Below are 24,038 nucleotides of genomic sequence, written 5' to 3' on the forward strand. Positions count from 1 at the left end.
AACTAAATCAGTGAAACAGTGTTCATGGTTTTCAAAGTAAATTTTTTAGAAAGAAGGAAGAAATCAAGCAAGCAACACAGAATTTATTGAACTAATTTGCCTAGGATAAACAGCCAGTGTGGTCATCTTACGACCCTCACTGCATAGCCTTCCATCCTAAGGTGGAAGATAGAACGTTATCCCAGTAAGACCCTCAGATAAGAAGAAGACTGGGGTACTGTTAATGGTAACAATAAACATGAGAAATGAATTTTGGGAGAAGCAAGGAATTCGTTTTTTTAAAATTAAACCTTATTTTGAGATAATTGTAGATTCATATGTAGTTGTAAGAAATAATTTGGAGAGATTCCATGTACCATTTAGCGGTTTCCCCAATGGTAACAGCTTGCAAAACCAAAATGTGATATTGTATATAATATCAAAACCAGAATATTGTCATTGACATAGTCAAGAACACTTCTATCACCACGAAGATCCCCTTTTACAGGAACATCCACTTCCCTCTGTCCCTATCTCCTCCATATCTCTTGGCAACCACTAATCTGTTCCTCATTTATATAATTCTGTTATTTCAAGAATGTTATATAATTGGAATCATACAGGATGCAATCTTTTGGGATTGGCTTTTTTGACTCTGCATACTTCCCTGAAGGTCCATCTGTCAATTGTTCCTTCCTGTTTATTGTTGAGTGATATTCTATGGGATGGATGTACCATGATTTGTTTAACTATCAACCCATCAAAGGACATTTGGGTTGTTTGCAATTTTTGGCCATTATTAACAAAGCTGCTATAAAGATTTATGTAGGGATTCTTGTGTGAACTTTGGTTTTCATTTCTCTGGAATAAAGGAATTAGGTTTTCGGTAAGTTGAAGTATATACGCAATCAGGAAATTCAAATCTGAGGATTTGGTAGTGTGCTGTGAATCCTGTTTCAAGTCCTTGTTTTCAAACCCTATCATTCCCAAATAGCAAAGACTACCATGTATTTTATGGAACAGTCTCAACTGTACCTGCTGTGGATGGTATCCTATGCAAACCTCAGCTGTTCATGTTTGTGGTCTCTCTTAGTACATACCCATTCAATCCTGATTATTTTACAAAATCTGCAATCTTACCACTCTTCATGGACTCAGTGTATGTGGTGCTGTCTCTTGTGGCCAAGTTTACTTCTCACTGACATGTGCTAAACTGATCCTTTGTACCACAAAATGCATACAAATCTGCTTAAAGATGATGTTATCTAGCTTTGAAAGAAATGGAACAATTCTCAGTATTTTTTCCCACCCAAATAAATGAATCCATTTTTGTTTATTTTTTAATTATAAAAAACAGTAGATAAAAAACTGCTTAAAATAATACATGATAAATTACATCAGAATAAACACCATGGACCAAAAAGAAAGTTCCGGGAGATGGAACATGGAAGATTTTCAAACAGTAGCTGTTTGTTCTTTGATGTATTAAACATTGAAACCAATGTTTTGCTGCATATTTGCAGGAAAGAGTTTTACTATGTAAATGGCTAAAAAGGATTTTAGCACAGTCTTAGAGAATAAACTGCGGTCAATTGTTGGACATTAATCTAGCTATTAAAGTAACTGCTTTCATATGAGAAACCCAATTTTAATGATCTGTTTTGATTATTGGCAAAAGTGAATAGAAATTTCCTTCTTTTTTTTTACTGTAAGTAATGACAGTAATATTGAAAATATTAATCTCATAAAATGGATATTGAGAATAAAGACAGTTATATTCAGCCATTAGCTGTCTTGGATTTAGTTATGTCCTAACAAATAGAAACATTTCCCAGTTTTAAATTTATTTTGGAATTAAGAAACAGTTTCAATTTATTTTTGGCTAGAAAAACTAAGATACACTAAGCTTAAAGAAGGAGGCAAAAGTTCATATACATTAATTGTAAATTTTGAAAAGATATAAAAATAAGATAGTAAAAAATAATGCTTGTGTTTTTTTCTCTGATTTTTAAAAATAGCAGTTTTCTCATCGAGAGAGATAGAATGAAATTAGAAGTCAACAAAAATAAAACATCTAGATTAGCTCCAAATATCTGTAAATCAAACAAGTCACTTCCCATGAGTCAACTCATGACTACGGAGGAAATCACAAAGAAAACTAGAAAATATTTTGAGCTGAGTTATAACAAAAAACCCAACTTATAAACATTTTGGTATGCTGCTAAATTTATAGCACTAAATGCTTATATACAAAAAAAGATCTCCAGTCAAGCATAAAATTTCTGCACAGAAGAAGTAGAAATGGGAGAGAAAGTCAAATCCAAAGAAAGCACAAGAAAGGATAACAAGAAAAGCTGAAACCAATAAAATAGAAAAGAAAGAAAAAATAAAGAAAACAAAGAAAAATTAATAAAACAAAAAGCAGATTCTTTGAAAAGATCACTAAACTCTAGCCAGACTGATCAGAAAATGTAAAAAAAAAAAAAAAAAAAAAAAAAGAGAAAAGGAGAAGATATAAACTGCCGACATCAAGAATGATGGAGAAGGCATCACTAGAAATCCTACAACTATTAAAAGGACAATGAGAGAATATTGTGAACAATTTTATGCCAATACATGTAACAACTTAGATGAAATGGACAAATTCCTTTAATGAGAAACTACCAAAGCCCATTCAAATAGAAATAGATATTATAAATAGCCTTACATCTAAGAATGAAGTTGACTTGTTCAAAACCTTCCTACAAAAAAATCCCCACAAAACCCTCCAGATCATTTTATGGCGCTAGCATTCACCTGATACCCAAATTAGAAAAAGATATCGCGCGAAAGGAAAACTACAGATCAGTACTTCTTACGAGCATAGATGTAAAAGTCACTAACAAAATTTAAGCAAGTCGAATCCCAGAGTATCTAAAAAGGATAATCATCAACACTAAATGTGTTTATTCTCCAGAATGCAAGATTGGTTTAAAATTCAAAACCAAAAATTAATCAGTTCACCACTTTAATGAACAAAAAAGAAAAACAATTTAATCATCTTCATATATACAGAATAAGCATTTGAAAAAAACTAAACATACATTCATGTTAAAAATTCTTAAGAAAAGTAGAAATAAGAGAGAACATCCTCAACTTGATAAAGGGTGTCCACAAAATCCCTGCAGCTGGCATCAAACTTGATAGTAAAAGGCTGAATGGTTTTCTTGTAAAATTGAACAAGGCAAGGATGTCTCTTTTTACTGCTTCTATTGATCATGCACTGGTGGTTCCAGTCTGTGCAATAACGGAAGAAAAAAACTGAAAGGCATAAGTATGTAACAAATAATTTAACCTTGTCCAAGAAGAGGTCTGGCCTTTGCCCTCAGCTTCTGGGGGGTAATGAGTAAGCTCTTGGAATTTTATGCCTGATAGGAATATCTTTGTTTGCCTGGGGCCTTGAATCACAATGGATATCCTAACACTATGATTTAGAGTAGGGGTTGTTAATACCAGAAAGACCAACAATGTGATATAGAGTGGAAGCTTTGGTCACATCATATCAATCAACTTGGAGACTGAGATCAATTACATGGGCAGATGATCAATCATGCCTATGTCATAGAACCCCAGTAAAAACTCTGACCACTGAGGCTTGGGTGAGCTTCCCTGGTAGGTGATACTCCAAGCCTATTATCACATGTCAATAGCAGAAAAGTAACATCCCTTAACTCCACAGGGGAGAAGGATGGAAACCCTGTGTTTGGTCCTTTTCCAGATTCCACAGTGTGTATTTCTTCCCTTGGCTGATTTTAATGTCTCTTCTCCCTGTAATAATCTCTGTAAGTGTAATAGCTTTCAATGAGTTCTGTGTACTTCTACTGAAGTTTTGACCCTGAGGGTGGTTTTGGGAATCACCTGAATCTGCAGTTGGCATGAAAAAGGCAGGTAATCTCGTGTGGGGACTGTCCCCTCTAACTTTATAATTGGATAAACTTTTACATAGGCAGATGGGAAAATAAGAAAAAAGTCTTTATTTGCAGACAACATAGTTTTATAGAAGATACTAGGAAATGTGCAAACAAAAAACTACTAGAATTTACAAATGAATTTGTCAAAATCTCAGGATACACTCCTACATTTCAAGCCTTATTATTATATAGATTAGAAAGATGTGCATACATACATACATACATCAATAGAAGAGAATAGCAAATCCAGAAATAGACTCTCACATATAATAATGGATTTTCAACAAAGGTGCCAAAGTAATTCAGTGGGGGGAAAAATGGTTTTTTCAACAAATGGCACTAGGTATTCATGTGTAAAAGTGGGCCAGGTACGGTGGCTCATGCCTGTAATCCTAGCACTTTGGGAGGGTGAGGCAGGAAGATTGCTTGAGGCCAGGAGTTCAAGACCAGCTTGGGCAACACAGTGGGACCTCATCTCCACAAAACGTTTAAACATTAACTCAGCATGGTGGTGCATGCCAGTAGTCCCAGCTACTTGGGAGGCTGTGGTGGGAGGATCACTTGAGCTCAGGAGTTGGAGGCTGCAGTGAGCTTTGATTGCGCCACTGCACTCCAGCCTGGGAGATAGAGTGAGACCCTGTCTCAAAAAAAAGAAGAAAAGAAGAAAAAGAACCTTGGCCCTCACCTCACACCAGATACAATTAGCTTATAATTATAGATCCAAGTGTAAAAGCTGAATTTATACAACTCCTAGAAGAAAATACAGGTGAAAATCTTTGTGACTTTGGAACAGTATTATTTCAAATTAGGACACAACACAAAACATTAAAAAATCAACTGGATTTCATCAAACTTTTGCTTCTTGAACATCACTATTAAGGAAATATAAAACCAAACTATAGACTGGGAGAAAATAATCGTGGGACACATATTTGGTAAATGGCTTTGTATACAGAATATATAAAGAACTTCTACAACTCGATAATAAGGAGACAGAAAACCCAGTAATAAATGGGTAGAAGATTTGAAGGGACACTTCACCAAAAATGAGATATTGATGGCAAATAAGCACTGAAAAGATGCCCAATGTAACTGGTCATTAAGCAAATGAAAACTAAAAACTCAGTGGTACACTATAGGCTTACTAGAATGACTAAATACAAACCAACATAAAGCACATGCTGGCAAAAATGGTGCATGACTGCAACTCTCATGCATGGCTGGTGGGAGTGAAGAATGGAAACAGTATAGCCTTTCTGGAAAAGAGTTGCACAGTTTCTTATATACATACACATATCATACAACTCGGTAATTCCATTTGTGAAAACAAATGTTCCAACAAAGACCTGCACATGAATACTTATAGCAGCTTTATGCTTCATAGCTCAAACTGGAGACAACTCAAATGTTCACCAATGAGTGAATGGATGAACAATTCACTGGACATCCATCCATACAATGGAATACTTCTCAGCAGTAAAAAGAAACCATCATAGCAAAGACTTGGAACCAACTGAAATGCCCATCCAGATAGACTGGATAAAGAAAATGTGGCACATATACACTGTGGAATACTATGCAGCCATAAAAAAGGATGAGTTCATGTCTTTTGCAGGGACATGGATGAAACTGGAAACCATCATTCTCAGCAAACTAACACAGGAACAGAAAACCAAACACCACATGTTCTCACTCGTAAGTGGGAGTTGAACAATGAGAGCACATGGACAACAGGGAGGGGAACATCACACAGCGGGGCCTACTGGGGGATGGGGGGCTAGGGAAGGGATAGCATTAGGAGAAATACCTAATGTAGATGACGGGTTGATGAGTGCAGCAAACCATCATGGCACTTGTATACCTATGTAACAAACCTGCACGTTCTGCACATGTACCCCAGAGCTTAAAGTATAATCATAAAAAAAGCTTATATATAAAAAGAAACTGTCTACTGACACATTCAAGAACACAGATGTTTCTCAAGTGCGTTAGGTTAGGTGGAAGAAGCCAGCACCATTCCCAATGACTTGCATAACATTATAGATCATTCCGGAAAAAGGCAAAACTATAGTGACAGAAAATAGGCCAAGCTTGCCAGGGTCTCGGGCTGGGGAAGGGTTGGCTATAAAGTAGTCCAAAAGAACTATGTGGAGTGATGGTACTGTTCTATATTGTATGTTCTTTTGATGTCATAACTTCTTCAACTGGACACCTAAAAAGGATGAATTTTACTTTATGTAATTTACATTCCAATAAATCTGACTTTTCAAAAACCCCACAAACTCCATAAACTGTTGAAAGATATTGGCAATCTTTGTAACTGATAAAGGATTAGTGCCTAAACTCTAGAATAGAAAAGAATTTCTATACACTAATGAGAAAAAGTCAACTCTTTTAGTAGCACTATGTGTAAAAAAGGCTGGGTGTGGTGGCTCATGCCTGTAATCCCAGCACTTTGGGAGACCAAGGCAGGTGGATCACCTGAGGTCCAGAGTTCGAGACCAGCCTGGCCAACATGGTGAAACCCCTTCTCTACTAAAAATACAAAAATTAGCTGGGCATGGTGGCAGGTGCCTGTAATCTCAGCCACTTGGGAGGCTGAGGTAGGAGAATCACTTGAACCCTGGAGGGAGAGGTTGCAGTGAGCTAAGATCGTGCCACTGCACTCCAGCCTGGGTGATGCAGCGAGACTGTCAAAAAAAAAAAAAAAAAAAAAGAAAAGAAAACAAATATGTGCAAAAAATTGAACAAGAATTTCTCTGCACAGGAAGAATAAAGAGTCAACAAAGATTAAAAAGCTGCCGAATCTTATTTAGGAATCAGGGGACCGCAAGTTAAACCTTCAGTAAGGTACCATTTCTTGTCCACCAGACTGGCTCAAAAACCAGATCATGTTGAGAGTTAGCTGATAGTGTGGGACAACAGAAACTTCACCCACTTCTCACAGGAGTGTAATTTGGCATAAGTATTTTGAAAAAGAGTTTGATATTATGTAGTAAAGTTAAATAGAGCACACTCTCTGATCCTGAATTTCCACTTCTAAGTATATCCTCTGCTGACATTCTTCCCCCTGTGTACTGGAAGATATGTACAAAAAACAATTGCAAAAAAGAAAATAATAAAAGCCCTGCATTTTCAACCAGAGTAGAATAGATAAATAAATTATGGTATATCTTGGCCGAACATGGTGGCTCAGGCCTGTAATAATCCTAGCACTTTGGGAGGCTGAGGTAGGCAGATTCACCTGAGGTCAGGAGTTTGAGACCAGCCTGGCCAACATGGTGAAACCCTGTCTCTACTAAAAATACAGAAATTAGCCAGGCGTGGTGCATGCCTGTAATCCCAGCTACTGAGGAGGCTGAGGCCCGAGAATCACTTGAACCCAGGAGGTGGAGGTTGCAGTGAGCCAAGATCAGCCTGGGTGACAGAGTGAGACCCAGTCTCAAAATAAAGTAAAATAAGATAAACGATGGTATAGTTTTACAGTGTAACACTCAGGCAGTTGACATGAGTGAACTACAGGCACGTGCACTAAAATGAATCTCAAAAACATTGGTTTGAATGGAAAAAAATTAGAAACGTACATACAATACGATTTTATGTAGATAAGTTTCAAAACACTATATCCCAGGCAGGATAGCATGATCATTTCTGAGCATGAGCTCTGGAGACAGTTGCCTATATTTACATTCTGGCATTTTCTAGTTTAACCTTCAACTCCTTGTGCCGCAATTCCCTCACCTGTACAAGGAGGATACTAGTTCATTTATAAGATGGGCTAACTTGGAGTAGCACCCAGAAGGGAACAGTGTGTGTTAGACATTGCTATTATTCTCTAATCCGCTAGGGGGCGCCCCAGCGGCACCAGGACAGCAGGGCAGGACCCATGGCAGCACTGGCTCTGCCTGCTGAAATACCAGCTGTCATCATCGAAGCTTGTAAACCACCGTGGAAAAGGAAGGAAACCAGGATTCTGGAACCCCAGTGACAACTTGGTCCAAAATACCAGTTGACATTTTTAGCCAAATCCATGATTGTTCTGAAAAACCGGAATCATCAGAAAAAAATCAATGAAGTCCAATTTCATGCAAGATAAGAACTACACACAACCCATTTCTGATTTCTTTTTCCCCCAGGCATGGATTTTGCAGCTGGTAGTCATTTCCTTGACCCTTTTCCCCCTGTCTCTCAGTTGATTGCTTATTGGCACCTTCCTTAAAGAATAGGACTAAAGAAAAACGATATAAAATATAGATCCAATCGACCCTTGCATCTGAGAGTTAGTCATTTATTAAACTCCAGATGTGGTGTGGTAAGGCTAAAATGTCATTATGCTAAAATAATTATTGGAGAATTGAGATTCTTTTTCAGGGAATCACATGGTTGTCTATTTTATCTGGCTTCTTATCAACTGGTTTTTATAGTTTGATTACTGCACTGTCAGTTTGGGGAATAAAGTGATTTTTTTTTTTTTTTTTTGAGATGGAGTTTCACTCTTGTCACACAGGCTGGAGTGCAATGGCACGATCTTGGCTCACTGCAACCTCTGCCTCCCGGGTTCAAGTGATTCTCCTGCCTCAGCCTCCTGAGTAGCTGGGATTACAGGTACCCACAACCACGCCTAGCTACTTTTTGTATTTTTAGGAGAGACAGCGTTTCACGATGTTGGCTAGGCTGGCCTCAAACTCCTGACCTCAGGTGATCTGCTCACTTTGGCCTCCCAAAGTGCTGGGAGTACAGGCATGAGCCACCGCGCCTGGCATAAAGTGATTTCTTGTTTTGATATCTTGGAGTTAATTATTATTTAGGGTTTACTCTGCTTTCCAATGGAAGGCTAATAATGATCAGTAGAAAAGAGTGAAAATTAATATCCAAAATGAACTGTGATCTCTAATGCATCAGGAAAATTCCACATCATTTTCACTAGTATTTTATCTTAACTCTACATACAGAAGGATATTGTACTATGCATTGCTTACTACTTACCCTCTTAATTCCACCTGCGCTACAGCAGTGATGTTGATTTGCAGGCTCACAAAATTGCTGTCTGGATTGTCCTTGTTGGAACTAAAACACAGGGACATGTGATTTAAATCTATCTGCTCAGGTGTATTATTACAATATATGATCATAAAAAACATTCTGCATATCACAGGAGAACACACGTTACTAACCTGATCATTCAGGATACAAGTGTATTCATTCTCCAAAATCGTAACCATTTGGACAGAGAAATGCTAAGATCTTTTATGATCAATAGTAATGTAACAACTGTCTATGAAGAGACACTTTATCTGGAAATACAATAGATATCTAGAGAAACTAACACTTTTTTTTTTTTTTTTTTTGAGATGGAGTCTCCCTCTGTTGCCAGGCTGGAGTACAGTGGCCCAATATCAGCTCACTGCAACCTCTGCCTCCCCAATTCAAGTGATTCTCTTGCCTCAGCCTCCCAAGTAGCTGAGACTACAGGCGTGTGCCACCACACCCAGCTAATTTTTGTGTTTTTAGTAGAGACGGGGTTTCACCATGTTGGCCAGGATGGTCTCCATCTCTTGACCTCATGATCCTCCCACCTCAGCCTCCCAAAGTGCTGGGATTACAGGCGTGAGCCACCGCGCCCAGCCAAAACTAACACTTTTTTAAATGGCTAAACCAAAAATGTATTGAACTGAGTTCATTTTGCAGCTTCTACCTTTGACAAATTCCTTAACATCTCTGCGCATATCATGTTCATTGCCCATTAAATAGGAAGTGATAGCACAGCCAACTCCTGATTTTCCTTGCTAATAAAGAGAAAAACTGGCATGAATAATGCAGAGAAATACATAATCGAAACAGCATTTGTGTTTGGCTCTGGGATGCATCATACCATGCACTGGCTTGGCAGCAATTTCATCTTCCTAACGGTTTATTTCTTCAGTTAGTATTAAAATAAGCATATATTCACTGCATTCTCACCAGCTAACTAGGACAAGGAGTTGGAGGATATTTTAAAAGACCGGTTTAAATAACACACTTTTCATTACCCACAATACCCTGAATATAGACCCAAGGAAGTTGGCCAGTTCATAAACAGGCAATTAGGAGATGACATGGATATTTACAAAATGCATTAAGAGTGTCTAGATAGAAGGTGTGTGTTTAACAACATTTCTTTGAACAGTGGCAAAATTATTTTTTAAGTTTGCTGGGGTTTTTTCTCTCCAGCAAATATAATTAGATATGAAACAACTTTTAAAAATGCATGGGTTTCAAAATGCATGTGCTATAAGGAAAATAAAACGTACTTCACAAAGAGGCTCAACCAGTAACTGAGTTTTGAAGGCAGCTTCCATCTGAATTTTATAATCCTATTATGCTTTTACTGAAGTCACTAAAAACTTAGGCAGCTTTTAGCAAACCGAGACACAGCCACATCACCACTAACAGGTCATGTTTATATTCAGGTGTCATTAGGAAGAGAAGGCCTCCTCTTTTTTCATCATCAAATCTCACTCTGATTCGATGGACAAGCTCTAGCACCAAGATGATGGTAATACGGTAGGTTGTGACTAGCTTTTGAAGCTTTCCAAATGTGAGAGCTGGAAAGGATATGATAAAATTCTGCTTTCAAAGCAGGAGGAGGCAGAATTGTTCCCATGATGCTTTTGAAAAGTCCTGGCCAATTGTATATAATGATAAGACAACTTAAACTGCAACCACACATAAAAGATATAAACAGGCAAATGTCAGGCTCATTTCCTGGAATGGAGCATCGTCACTAAACCCATGACCGAGCTTAAGGGGCTTGTTCACCAGAGGCTGAACCCCAGTTTCCAGGCCATTTTATTAAGATCACATCTGGGGAGGATCAGTCAACTAAACAAATGTGTGTGTGTGTTTTTAAGGCAGTGTTCTGAATTCTAACCATTAAGAAGTAATTAAGTAATTTTACTTATTGTAGACTTTATGGTTCCAAATATATTATGGGTAATTCTTCAGTTTGGAAATTTAAATATATTTGTGCCACAGATTAACCAGACTTTTTTCTATTTCTAGTTTACTACTGCTTGGCAGCCGTGGAAATTAGAATTATGAAAAAACAAAGTTTCATTTAAGTTATTGCATAATTCTATTGTATTTTCTTCCCAAGTGGTTTAAATAACACATTTTTCATTACCCACAATACCCTGAGTATGTAAATAGACATTGAACATTGAAATCATCCTTGAAAACAATCTAACACGAGGCTTTTAGAGGCTGTTTTGAAATGCAGCAGGAACAGCAGCAAACTCTGAGTCCAGACCTTCTGGTCAGCTAATCAAAATCATCTTTTGTCACACAGACTTGCCATGACAATTGCTACTGCATACTAGCGGTGTCAGCAATATCTCTTGTAAGAAAGGAACCAGGCTTGAGAAATAACTTGGATGCTTCCTTGACCTCTTTCCTGAAAGGAAAGCTCCCTCACTAATACCGCTGCTATATCCAAACAAGCCATCCATCACCGCCATGGAAGCTGAACTATTTAAACTGTTGGTGCTGGTTCTACACAAGGAATGATGAATTTCCTCTCTACAACTGCACCCTATGTTATATACTATGGATAGACATGTTTTTCACTTTATTACTCCAATGCTATTTTCTTTTTCCTTACTATTTCCTATTTCCTGCATTCTAACATTCCCTCTATGCTTTCTGTGGTCTTTGGAATGTCAGCAAAGATAACACAGTATTCATCTCACCATTACTAAGGAAGAAACTCTGAGGACAGTCACCAAGACCTGTTTGTATGTGGCAATTGCAATCTGAGACCGGTTGTACACAGGGAGGAAAATGTTTATGTCGTGTAGAGTGAGGGCATGGAGAGACCGCTTAATGCAAATATTTGGTAACAGGAAATATTTTAAGTTTATTAACATATAAAGCCCATTTCTCTCTTGACTTCTATTTGTGGAAAAGGGATTCATTAAATGCAGGTCATGGCAGTCAATATATGCCTGTAAGAGTTTAGACTTCAGAACATTTGGTTTAATTTATTTTTGGCTTAAACACATTTAAACCAAATGCAAAACCATCCATTTAGATCCTTATTTACAGCTTTGGAGTCAGCCAGCAAAGCATGCAGATAAATGCTCACCTCTCAAATACCCTAGTAATTGAGTTTTTACAGTGTTTTACTCAAACGCTGTATTTTTTTTTTTTTTTTTTTTTTTGAGATGGGGTCTCACTCTATCACCCTGACTGGAGTGCAGTGGCGCAATCTTGACTCACTGCAACCTCTGCCTCCCAGGTTCAAGTGATTCCCCTGCCTCAGCCTCCAGAGAAGCTGGGACTACAGGCGTGCACCACCACACCCAGCTAATTTTTGTACTTTTAGTAGAGAAAAGGTTTCACCATGTTGGCTAGGCTGGTCTCGAACTCCTGACCTCAAGTGATCCACCCACCTCGGACTCCCAAAATGCTGGGATTACAGGCGTGAGCCACCGTGCCCAGCCTCAAACACTGTATTCTTGCTTTTATATGTATAATACATGCTTTGGGAATTTAATGCTGTATATATATTCCAGTTCTTTCTGCATTTCTGCATCTTTATATTTTTTAAGGGTAATGTTAAAATAGTCCTGAGTAGAAATGGAATGTAATCAGTCATGACCCTTTGTTTTAGATGAAGGGGAATGTTAAAAACGTGGCCACTTCTACTTTACAGCAAATTCGGCACTTCATTACTGAATTCATTATTTCAATGATGATCTACAGGATGGACTTGGGGAAGCCATCTAGAACACTACCTTGTGTCTTTTGCTTCTTAGATGAACTACTAATTGCATCCATTCTCTTTTGTAACTTCAACCAAGAGCGAGAAGGAAATATCAATGAATTTGCTTTGTACCAGACTTCTTTTCTATATAAAGGTTGTGTATTTTATGAGAGATGTATCTTTCCACAGGTGACACAAAGCTTCATGTCACTGGAGGATCAATGGCACAGACAATGATGCAGAGGAATAGAAACTTCAGGTTACTGTCTGGAGGGATGGTGGTCCTTTGCCATGACGTGTTTTGTTTGTTTTTGTTTTTTTTCTTAAGATACTTAGAAATATCAACAGAAGATTTCCAAAATAAAAATATTTAGGGCTACCTAAACCTTTGATATATTTTTACAGATACAAAGAAATGATTTAACATGCTTTTGGTAAAATGAAGGAATATTACAGAAGAATTTATTCCATCTGTATCCCATCACTAAATTTTATCCAGATTTTAAAAACCTAAAATTCAGCAGAAAATGCCTAAGTTAAATTCAAGAAAGATTTCATTAAGGTCAGAAATGAACAGCTCAAGTAAGTTAAGAAAACCTTCCTCTCTAGAAATCTATACAAAGTTTGGGGTGGGAGAATAATTTGTGACATGGGTTGTGGATTTTTAAAATCTGCTACATTCTTACAGAGTTTATATATTTTTAAAAAATCCTGAGCCTTTTATTGAAGTAGCTATTTAAAAATTAATCCATTGCATGGAGTCATTATTCTAAAAGTTATCACACTCTAATGGTACTTCTTGCAAGTTATTAAGATAAACTTAGAAATTAACCATCTTGCACACTAGTATTTGAGACTCAAATTGTGGATACTGACTTCATATTCATTTAATAGTTAGAGCAAGGGTTCAACATGCCAGGCAAGGTATAAATAAATACAGAAGGCTTTCATGTCCTGTTTACATCAGTGTTTTTCAAACTTTTTAAGCTGCAGACCACAAAAAATACATACATCTCACTAGACATCTTACTACACATATTTATACTTACTGAAAGGAATATTTCATGAGCTGTATTAATATATATTATATTATATTATATTGTATGTTACTTTCCATTCAATTTCCTTTTAATGTGGATCTAGAGCCATTAAACTGATTCCATTACCCAGCCAATGGGTTTAAGTTCACAGCTGGGAAGCCCCAGCCCAAATGCCACACTACTACTTTCTTCAGGTCTTCCTGTTCACGAAATATTATTTTCAGCCACAAAGGAGCAAACAGAATAGGTGGTAAGAGGGTAAAGTTACAGTTGAATTCTCAAACAGCATCAGCCTTAGAAAAGAGAGGCAGCTACCTATATGGCTCTGCTTATCATTGCTAGAGAAGGGCTTGCCCTCAAAATGGAGTATCTCACCTGCATCCTGCCACAGTGCGCATAGGTAAGCCATCAGAGATTCATTCATTCTTGAAAATTGAAGAGACTTCAGGATGGCCATTGCAAAATCTATGCTTTTTTTTTCACAGACTTTGTTTTCAGGGACTAGCTGATGCCCAGCTGAGAGCATGGGAATTAGGGTGGGGAAAGACATGTGCTTTGGAATGAGGAAAAGTGGAAGTAGAGCAAGTGGGAGGGTGCCCAGGACAAAATTTTGCTATCTCATAACTTGGTCTGTATAATTCAATCTCTTTTTCAAAACCCCTAAAATGTTGAAATTACTGAAACAATTGAGAAAAACAAAGAAGAAATGGGCTGTGAAAGTCTGGGTTCTAATTTCAGGTGAGCTTTTAAGGCCAAGGGCCTTGACAGATGACATCATTTCACTGTGGATCTCTTTTCTTTTGAGTGCTGTCAACGATATAGACATGTAAAGGTCTAACCTTCTGATTTGGAGATCGAAGTTAATGCTCATGTTTGTTTTCTCAAGACGTGGAACTGCAAATCGGAGGCCCAGGGAATACTAAAAAATAAAATAAAATCACACAAGAGTAGCTTGTACACAACATAAAAATATTTTGTAAGTCATTCCTGCAAAACCCCACCCTGGATCACTGTAACTCTTTCCTTTGTTCTGCTTCTACCCCAGGTGGCTGAGAGCCGAGAGAAGTCATGCAATGAACTACAGGCCCCAGAAGATTCAGGTCACAGTACAGGTTGGTTCTCTCTCTCCATTTAGTCCTATACTGCCTCTTCTCCTGCCACCTTTTTGTGTGTTAAATTGAAAATAATCCAAATATATGAGAAGACACTGATTGGTTGATTGATTGATTGATTGATTGAGACAGGGTCTCGCTCCGTCACCCAGGCTGGAGTGCATTAGTGCGAGCATGGCTCACTGCAGCCTCAACTTCCCAGGCTCAAGTGATCCTCCTTCCTTAGCCTCCCAAGTAGCAAGGGTCACAGGTGCACACCACCACACCTGGTTAACTTTTTTGTTATTCGTAGAGACAGAGTCTAGTCTGGTCTTGAACTCCTGATTTCACGCAATTCTCCTGCCTCGGCCTCCCAAAGTACTGGGATTACAAGCATGAACCACCACACCTGGCCAGAAATTGACTTAGAAAACTATGATGCTTCTGTTTGATGGACATTTATGTAGTCATTGAAATTATAGCTGTGAAGTCAACGCAACAATATGGAAAATGCTTCTAATGAAATAACAATCAACAATGAGTGAAGGTTACAATGTTTATGTGCAATGCACGTCAGCTATGGTTTTTGGTTTTAAAAGTCTACAAATCGAAAAATTCCTCTACAGTACAGGAGTGCGGATGCGCTATAGGAAAACGTTTCAGAATAATATGTTCTAGTTGAGGTTACAGTTGCATGGATTACTTTTTCCTTTTAAAGTTTTCCAAATTTTTAAAACTGCTTTTATTATTTTCATAACGTGGAAATAGATAAAAACATGGGGAAAATAAATTCAATGATGATATAAATAAGGAAGTAAAAATAATAGTTAACAAATCTGTAATATTATGTTACTTACTCTTCCAAGCACTGTACTATGCCTTACACACATGATCTCATGTAATCCCAAAAAGCACTCTGGGGTAGGAGCTGTTGTTGCTGACATTATACAATTGAGCAGCAACCTGAGGATTAGAGAGATGAAGTACCTTGCTCCAGGTGCATTGCAAATAAATCACAGAGCTAGAATTTAAATCCCTGTAAGCTAACTTTCAAATCTGTTATCACAGCCACTGTAGTATCAGAGTCAAACCATTAACCAAAACTCATATTCACATGAATCAGTAATAATATGAACGAATAATAAATCATCTCTTTTGTCATAAATCAGCAGCACCAGTTCACCAGCCCTTGCCGAATGTGCTTCAAGCTACGTACTGTCCGAATGGCTTTACATTTGTCATATCATTCATTGCTCCAAACAGTCCTACAGGTAGGTGTTTTCTTATTTCAGTGTGACTTGCTCAAAGTATCACAGCTGGTATAGCTAGTATTTAAACCCAGAAGTGTCTTAATTATAAGGCATTATGCCCCAGCAAGGATTTTTTTTTTTTTTTTTTTTTTTTTTTTTGAGACAAAGTCTTGCTCTCTCGCCCAGGTTGGAGTACAGTGGCACAATCTCAGCTCACTGCAACCTCCACCTCCCAGATTCAAGTGATTCTCCTGCCTCAGCCTCCTGAGTAGCTGGGATTACGGGTGTGTGCCACCACACCCAGCAATTTTTTGTATTTTTAGAAGAGACGGGGTTTCATCTTGTTGGCCAGGCTGGTCTCATACTCCTGACCTCATGATCCGCCCGCCTTGACCTCCCCAAGTGCTGGGGTTACAGGTGTGAGCCAAAGGGCCCGGCCGGATGAATTTTTTTAAAAATTCCAAAGGAGCAATTTTCTGTCAGGCTCTTCTCTCCTTTTTAGAAGCCTTTTAGCTTTTTCTTGCCTTTTCTACTTGAAGAACTCCTAACGCATGCCTGAAATCTTGGGACAGGAGATATCTCCTGCAATACATTCTCTGATTCTATGGGCTGGGCCAGGCAGAATTGTTCTCCTTTTTATTCTCTGTCTCCTTTTTTACCACTCTTCCACCACTCAACTTATGACACTGCTAATTTTGAGTTTCTTATTGAGTGAAGGTTGTATGTTTTTATCTTTATATTGCCGACTCTAGCTTAGAACCTGGCATATAGAAGCAGTGCAATAAAAATTGCCAAAAGAGGCTGGGTGTGAGGGTGGCTCACACCTTTAATTCCAGCACTTTGGGAGGCCGAGGCGGGTGGATCACAAGGTCAGGAGTTTAAGACCAGCCTGGCCAACATGGTGAAACCCCATCTCTACTAAAATACAAAAACTAGCTGAGTGTGGTGGTGAGTGCCTGTAATCCCAGCTACTCCGGAGGCTGAGGCAGGAGAATCGCTTGAACCTGGGAGGTGGAGGTTGCAGTGAGCCGAGATCGTGCCATTGCACTCTAGCCAGGGCAATAGAATGAGACTCCATCTCAAAACAAAACAAAAAAAATGCCAAAAGAATGATGAGAGTTTGTTCTTGTTTGCTTATTTCCAGTGATAGAAACCTTATTGTATTGCGATAGAGGCTACCTAATGATGGTTTTCATTATAGAACAATCAGCATGGGACAAAGACCCAATGAAGGTGTGAAAATTTCATACTGGTAAGAGGTGCATGTGTCCTTAACTAGTACCAAACACCAGATCTCATGGCATTGATTTTAAAGCGCTCTTATTGACCCCACCGTTTAAAAAAATTTTCCCATGAGAAAATTTGCAACTTGTTATGAATCTTATTGGCATGTAAACATCTTATATTACTATAGCTACTCTATGGAAATGACTTTACTATTTAAAAATCAGAAGTAAAACTTCTGAATACTATCTTGAATATTTTGTTAAGTTAAAATACCAAGTCACTTGAAAGTGATTTTTAAAAGATAATAGATATAACTAAACATTCCTGGCAATTTATGTTGCTTTTAAAATCTTTAGCACTGCTTTTCCATTTGGAATTTTACCACAACCCACTGAGAGTATTCTGTGTAGAGTACAAAATGAAGAAGAATATAAATCAAAGTGTTTTATAACAAAACAGAATGCAATAAAATTTGATGTGTTTAAGGGCACTAAAGAATGAGATAAGAAAGCTATTAGGTTTCATCTACTATAGACCTCAGAGATAAACGAATATAAACAATTTACTTCCCTGACTTCTAAAGACTATTTGCTGGCAAAATGAATTGACATACTTTCACGTAAACACATTTGTGGTTAAGACCACACTGCCATTTTTCCTCCACTCTGAATGATACTGGTGGCCAGTTTTGTTCCAAGATTATCCTTAGATGACCTCTGCTCTAGCTGTAACACTTCTAATACTGAAAAAGGAACGAGTGGTCCATCATCTACAGATGCTGACACTGTTGCTACCACCTCAATTCATTTCTCTTTTGTCTTAGGTAACCCTCTTCATATTAAATTAGGCCATTGAGGCTGGGCTCGGTGGCACACACCTGTAATTGCAGCACTTTCGGAGGCCAAGGCGGGTGGATCACCTGAGGCCAGGAGTTCGAGACCAGCCTGGCCCCCGTCTCTATTAAAAATACAAAATTAGCTGGGCACATTGGCATGCACCTGTAATCTCAGCTACTCGGGAGGCTGAGGCAGGAGAATCACTTGAACCCAGGAGGCAGAGGTTGCGGTGAGCTAAGATCGTGCCATTGCACTTCAGCCTGGGCAACAAGCGTGAAACTCCATCTCAAAATAAAATAGGCGGTTGGATTTTTCTCAAAAAACTAGCAAAACGATTCATTAGCTTCCAGATAAAAGGACTATGATAGTGAAAAATGTTCTAATATCTCAGTGTAGACATCCCATTCTCTCTTTCAATGCTTCATTTTGAAGTCTCATCTGTTATTCATTTGTTTTTATCCAAGGGCTTTTCACCATGTTGCAGATGGGATAGAACATGGCCTTTGCTGTAAGACTTGGTTTGAATCTTGTTCTAACCTTTACCCTCTGTGAGGCTATGGCCAATTCATCTGACTTCTCTGAGCTTCAGTTTCCTCATCCATAAAATAAAGAAAATACTTGATTCACAGGGTTGTTTTGAAAATTCAATAAAATAACATAAAAAAGCTCCCCTCCTCCCAGTGATGAGTTTATAACCTAGAGGACAATCAATCCATGGTAACCAATAATAATATGTCATGGGAATGTACTTGCCATTGAAATATTTATTTATTTTTGCCCCAAGAAGTGAGCTTACTATAGTTTCAGCACATTTTTGAATACCCAAGATCAACACAACATTATAGCATAAAAGAGCAAAAATATCATTCTAGCATAATATTCTAACTTGAGAAAAGTTTCAAATGCTCAAGCAAAAGTATGAAACATCAGGCTAAAAGGTTTATTAACTGAAAGACTTATCAGCATCTTTAAAATGCAAATACGTACCTGAATCTCCCTTGAAAAGGGAATTCTATGGTCACTGTTGAATGTCATGTCCTTCCTTTAATTGCCATTGCTAAAATCTTTGTCTTAATTTGGTTATTTTTAGAGTCTTTAACTTACATTGCATTTCTTTTTGAATTCAAAGAAAAAGAATTTAAAGAAAATATCTATAGTAAAAACAAAGTCTGTATAAAATTGTTGTAACTAAAAGACAGGCAAGAGTAATGTATAAAGAGAAAGCATAGAAGAGCATGCATCTTTCTGTGTTTTTAGCTTGAGACGATTCACTCTGTGTAGGTTATAATGTGAAATCCCACTACTCTGGCAATTTCCTGCCTAATTTGTTGTTGCTGCTAGGTGCTGAGTTGCTGAGTGGTAACTGGAGAGCTTTCCATTTGTTCCCTGTGAAGTCCAGTTAGAAGGAAATCAGTCAGTATTTCTGGTTCTCTCTTACATTTGTTCCAGACACCATAGGGTTCCCAAGGTCACACACCACCATCCTGGTTACATTTTCCATCTTGTACTCACAGCTCAGTGGTCGAAATCCCTACAATTGGAAAGAACAGGGGGTTTAGGGGGCAGGATAAGTGACATCCTGACACAAAAGCCATGCTGGGGGCCTGGGAGCTCCCCTGGATCTCAAACACCCAGGAGGGCGACAGTGCAAAAAAAGTAATTGATGACCCTTAACTCAGAAGATAAAATGGAGAGAGAAAAGTAAAAGTTAAATTTTAGAAATAAGTGTGTTGGGTGGGTAAGGATATTTATTGTGTTTCATTAAGGAAGACAATGCGTAATATAGTATTTATATAAATAGCTTAGACAATATCTTCACTAAGGTTAATGTGAAACTCAGGGCATGAAAATCACAAATTATTAAACATGAGTAAATAAATTTATTCTATTAAGCCTTCCAAAAACAAAATGATCATAATATGTATAGATTAGCATATGATTCAATGACCATTTGCCAGAGAATTGCCTTGAACACAAATTTCTATACACCATGGTCCCATTTTGAGATCATGAAATCGACTTTCTTCTGTTCTTCAGTATTTCAGATGTAAAGAGAATACCTTCATGTTTAGCAGTACTTCCTATTTCCTTTCCTTCCCTTATATCCTATTCCAAGTAGAGTTCATACAAACTGAAGTTAGAAGAGGTCCTTGAAGCTATATACTGGACAAATTCTCAAGGTTGAACAGATGAGAGGGGAAATACAGATTTGTTCTGGAACAGTTGCCCTTGACTCCCAGCTCCTCTTCATGTCCGCATGCTTTTCCCAGTTGCTCAGAAACCCACCCCTCACTCTCTACCCTATTCTTTTCCCATACCGCAAACCCTATGGTCCCACTCTGCATGCAGCCATAGCTACTTACATTTTTCCATTACTTCACTCTAACTTGTTATGTGCCATCGATATATTATCCGTCACCCTTGTTCCAAAAGGTAAGCTTGCAATATGAGGACTTTCATAAAACAGCAAATTTGGGGGGAATTTCTGTCCCTGTGATAGGTTCGGAAGAGGGTTCTCAATATAATGACCATTTATCCATCTGTCAGCTCTATTGAAATTTTATTTTATTTTTTATTTGTTTTTTTGTCCTTTTCTGTTATCTATTGAAATTTTATGTAAGAAAATAATATAAAATTTCAGAAATGATCTTCCATTCCCTTCTATTTTATTAACAAAAGCCCAAACCCAAAACCCAAGCAAAAAACTTGAAACATTCCCCAGACATCTAGCTAAAGAATTCTGTAGGTAAACCACACACTTTGAGAATATAAGCTTCAAGAAGGCAGAGGTTTTTGTGTCTGTTCTAGTCCTAATGCCTAGAGCAAACTTGGACACAAAGTAAGTGATGGTTCAGGAACAACAGAGTAGAGGCAGCTGACACTTTCTTGTAAAAGAGAAGGCTACAATGAAACAGACAAGTATGCAACTAAGTATAAAACCCTGCTCCCAGAATCCCCAGATACACAGACACATGGAAATATCTGTCCTAGTTATTGAGAAAGGAATGGATCACTAATATTTGGAGGCACAATTTAATACATCCTCTCTTCAAATATCCTGAAAGACAGTTAGTTACGTCGGATGAGCTAAAAAACATCTTTTCAAAAAGGTGGTAATATTCTTTCTTCTCAAAGTTAGGTTTAGTATGTCTTTAGCTCCTTAAGGATCCATAACTAACCGCTAATCATACAGAGATGCTTTGTGTTGGGATTATTAACTCAGTCATGAAAACAGAAAAAACAAAACCCAGAAAAATCTTTCGTAAGTGCTCATATGTCCCTTGAATTACATTCAAGGATTTAGTTTCTATAGTAAATTTTTTTTTTAATCTCACCTAAAGGTTAAAAGTTATATGTACAGTTTTTCCCCAGTTTTCTGGAAATAGTTCTTTGACATCCCTCAAAGAGTTTTTTCTCCCTTTCACATCCCCTCCACCCTTTTTCTTTTTTTAGGCGTTATTTCCTCTCTTTAATAAGAAGAACAACGACTTTTTATGGACATTTCTAGATTATTTTCCTCTGCAGTTCCAGGGACATTCTTGTTCTAATCCATTTATAGCTCTTAGAGTGTTCTTCATTCACTGAAAATATTAACTGTATACCCACTATTTACCAGGCCTGACAAATGAGACCCCTTGTCCTCACTGAATTCTTAATTATTTTAACAATGTAACAAGTAATTCTAAGCAATTATAACAGCAGTGGAAACACACAATTGCAGCAGAGTTGGGAAATTTTATGATAGGATAAATAAATAGTGACAAAGGAGGACCTGCACATAGATCCAAGCAATCAGAGAAGGCATCCTGGAGGAAGTGGCATCTGAGCTGATGGGGGCAGTGCATATCAGTGGTTAAGAACAGGGGCCCAGCAGACATGGTGGCTGATATCTGTAATCCCAGCACTTTGGGAGGCCAAGGCAGGTGGATCGCCTGAGGTCAGCAGTTTGAGAGCAGCCTGGCCAACATGGTGAAACCCCATCCCTACTGAAAATACAAAAATTAGCTGAGCATGGTGGCTGGCGCCTGTAATCCCAGCTACTAGGGAGGCTGAGGCAGGAGAATTGCTTGAACCTGGGAGACAGAGGTTGCAGTGAGCTGAGATCGCGCCATTGCACTCTGGCCTGGGTGACAGAGTGAGACACCATCTCAAAAAAAACAAAACAAAACCAAAAAACAAAACAAACAGGGGCCTGGACCTAACAGTTGATGTTTGAACTTGCTTCTGCTACATAATAGCTGTATAACCTTGCGCATGTTACTTAATTTATTCTTATCTATAAAACAGGGATAGTGACAGCAGCTTCTCTATAAGGCTGTTATAAGAATGAAATACATTCTTTTTTAAAATTATTATTATACTTTAAGTTCTAGGGTGCATGTGCACAACGTGCAGGTTTGTTACATATGTATACATGCGCCATGTTGGTGTGCTGCACCCATTAACTCATCATTTACATTAGGTATATCTCCTAATGCTATTTAAAAAAAAAGAATGAAATACATTCAAGAACTCAGAGAATTACCCAGTTCATAGCAGTTGTTCAGTAAATGTTAGCCACCTCAATTATTATTGTCTCAACTATTATTAAGCCTCAATTTTTATTAAGTCTCAATTATTATTTGAAGGATGAGTAGAAAGAATTGAAAATAAGTAGGATAGATAAAGAGGATGAGGGAGCAGAGTTAGTGTGTTGGGAGGAGAAACGGCTGGAACAAGCTCTCCGTGTCATTACAGGAATGGAAAAGGAACTCAAGCCGGCTGGAAGCGTCAGCATTTAGCGATGAGGCTGAAGAGGTGAGTGGGGGTGATATGATCAAGGGTCTCATGCATTATCTGAAGGATTTGGATCTTATCCTCAAGGCAATGGGGATTTGAAGACAGTGCCGTGTCAGATTTGTAATTTAGAAAGATGAATTTTTTTCTAGGTTAGAGGTAAAGAGTTGGCAAGACAAACTAGGAAGACTGTTGCAATAATCTGGGCAAAAGATCATGTCAGCCTGGATGAAGGTGGTGACAGTGGCTGTTGGATGGACTCAGTCCACAGTCTCTCATATCCTTCTCTCCATCCAACTGCTACTGTCATCACCCTCATCCAGGCTGGCATCACTTTAGGTATTAGAAGCCAGGGGATGCTGATGTCATTCTTGTACATAGAAAATGAAAGGGAAGCTGGATGTGGTGGCTCACACCTGTAATCTCAGCACTTTGGGAGGCCAAGGCTGGGGGATCACTTGAGGTCAGGAGTTCAAGACCAGTCTAGCCAATATCGTGAAACTGATCTCTACTAAAAATACTAAAATTAGTCAGGTGTGGTGGTGGGCGCCTGTAATCCCAGCTACCCGGGAGGCTGAGGCAGGAGAATCACTTGAACCCAGGAGGCAGAGGTTGTAGTGAGCCAAGATCATGCCTCTGCACTCCAGCCTGGGCAACAGAGCAAGACTCCATAAAAAAAAAAAGAAAGAAAAAAGAAAATGGAAGGGAAGAGGGGTGTGAGTGGGAAGACCAAAAGTCTGGATACAGACATGCTGAAGGCGAGCTGGCTGTGAGAGATGGAACAAGAGATGATAACAGGTCCCTAGAATCGTTCACAGAGACAGAAAGTAGAATGGTGCTTACCAGGGCCTGGGGAGAGGGAGCAATGGGGAATTATTTTTAAGGGTTGCAGAGGTTCAGTTTGGAATGATGTAAAAGGTCTGGAGATGGACAGTGCTGATGGTTGCACTACCACGTAAATATAATGTCACTGAACTGCGCACTTGAAAATGGCTAAAATGATAAATTATATCTTACATGTATCTTACTACAATCATAATGATGATGATGATGATAAATATAAAACATATACACCTTTTTTCACAGAAAAATTAAGGAGAAAAATCACCAAAAGGAAATATAAAGGCTGGCTCAGCTAAGGTTTTC

The 24,038-nt window shown here is 38.2% G+C and overlaps 1 protein-coding gene and 1 long non-coding RNA gene across 4 annotated transcripts in view; one reads left to right on the plus strand and one right to left on the minus strand.

Moving 5' to 3' along the window:
- The window catches only part of ITGA8 (integrin subunit alpha 8), a 212,455-nt gene that overhangs the window by 64,031 nt on the left and 124,386 nt on the right, over nucleotides 1-24,038 (minus strand). For all 3 annotated transcript variants that reach the window (XM_507671.8, XM_054660790.2, XM_016962719.3), the window contains exons 21-23: nucleotides 19,555-19,647; nucleotides 14,552-14,631; nucleotides 8,916-8,996 (exon numbers count right to left, since the gene is read on the minus strand). In XM_507671.8, the coding sequence (XP_507671.2) occupies nucleotides 8,916-8,996; nucleotides 14,552-14,631; nucleotides 19,555-19,647 (254 nt within the window). The remainder of the gene's footprint in view (nucleotides 1-8,915; nucleotides 8,997-14,551; nucleotides 14,632-19,554; nucleotides 19,648-24,038) is intronic.
- LOC129136251 (uncharacterized) lies at nucleotides 14,755-22,916 on the plus strand. The gene is made up of 3 exons (XR_008537717.1): nucleotides 14,755-14,824; nucleotides 15,973-16,074; nucleotides 22,854-22,916. It is a non-coding gene; the product is annotated as an uncharacterized LOC129136251 (long non-coding RNA).

Source organism: Pan troglodytes, chromosome 8, assembly GCF_028858775.2.
Source record: "Pan troglodytes isolate AG18354 chromosome 8, NHGRI_mPanTro3-v2.0_pri, whole genome shotgun sequence".
Lineage (NCBI taxonomy): Eukaryota > Metazoa > Chordata > Mammalia > Primates > Hominidae > Pan > Pan troglodytes.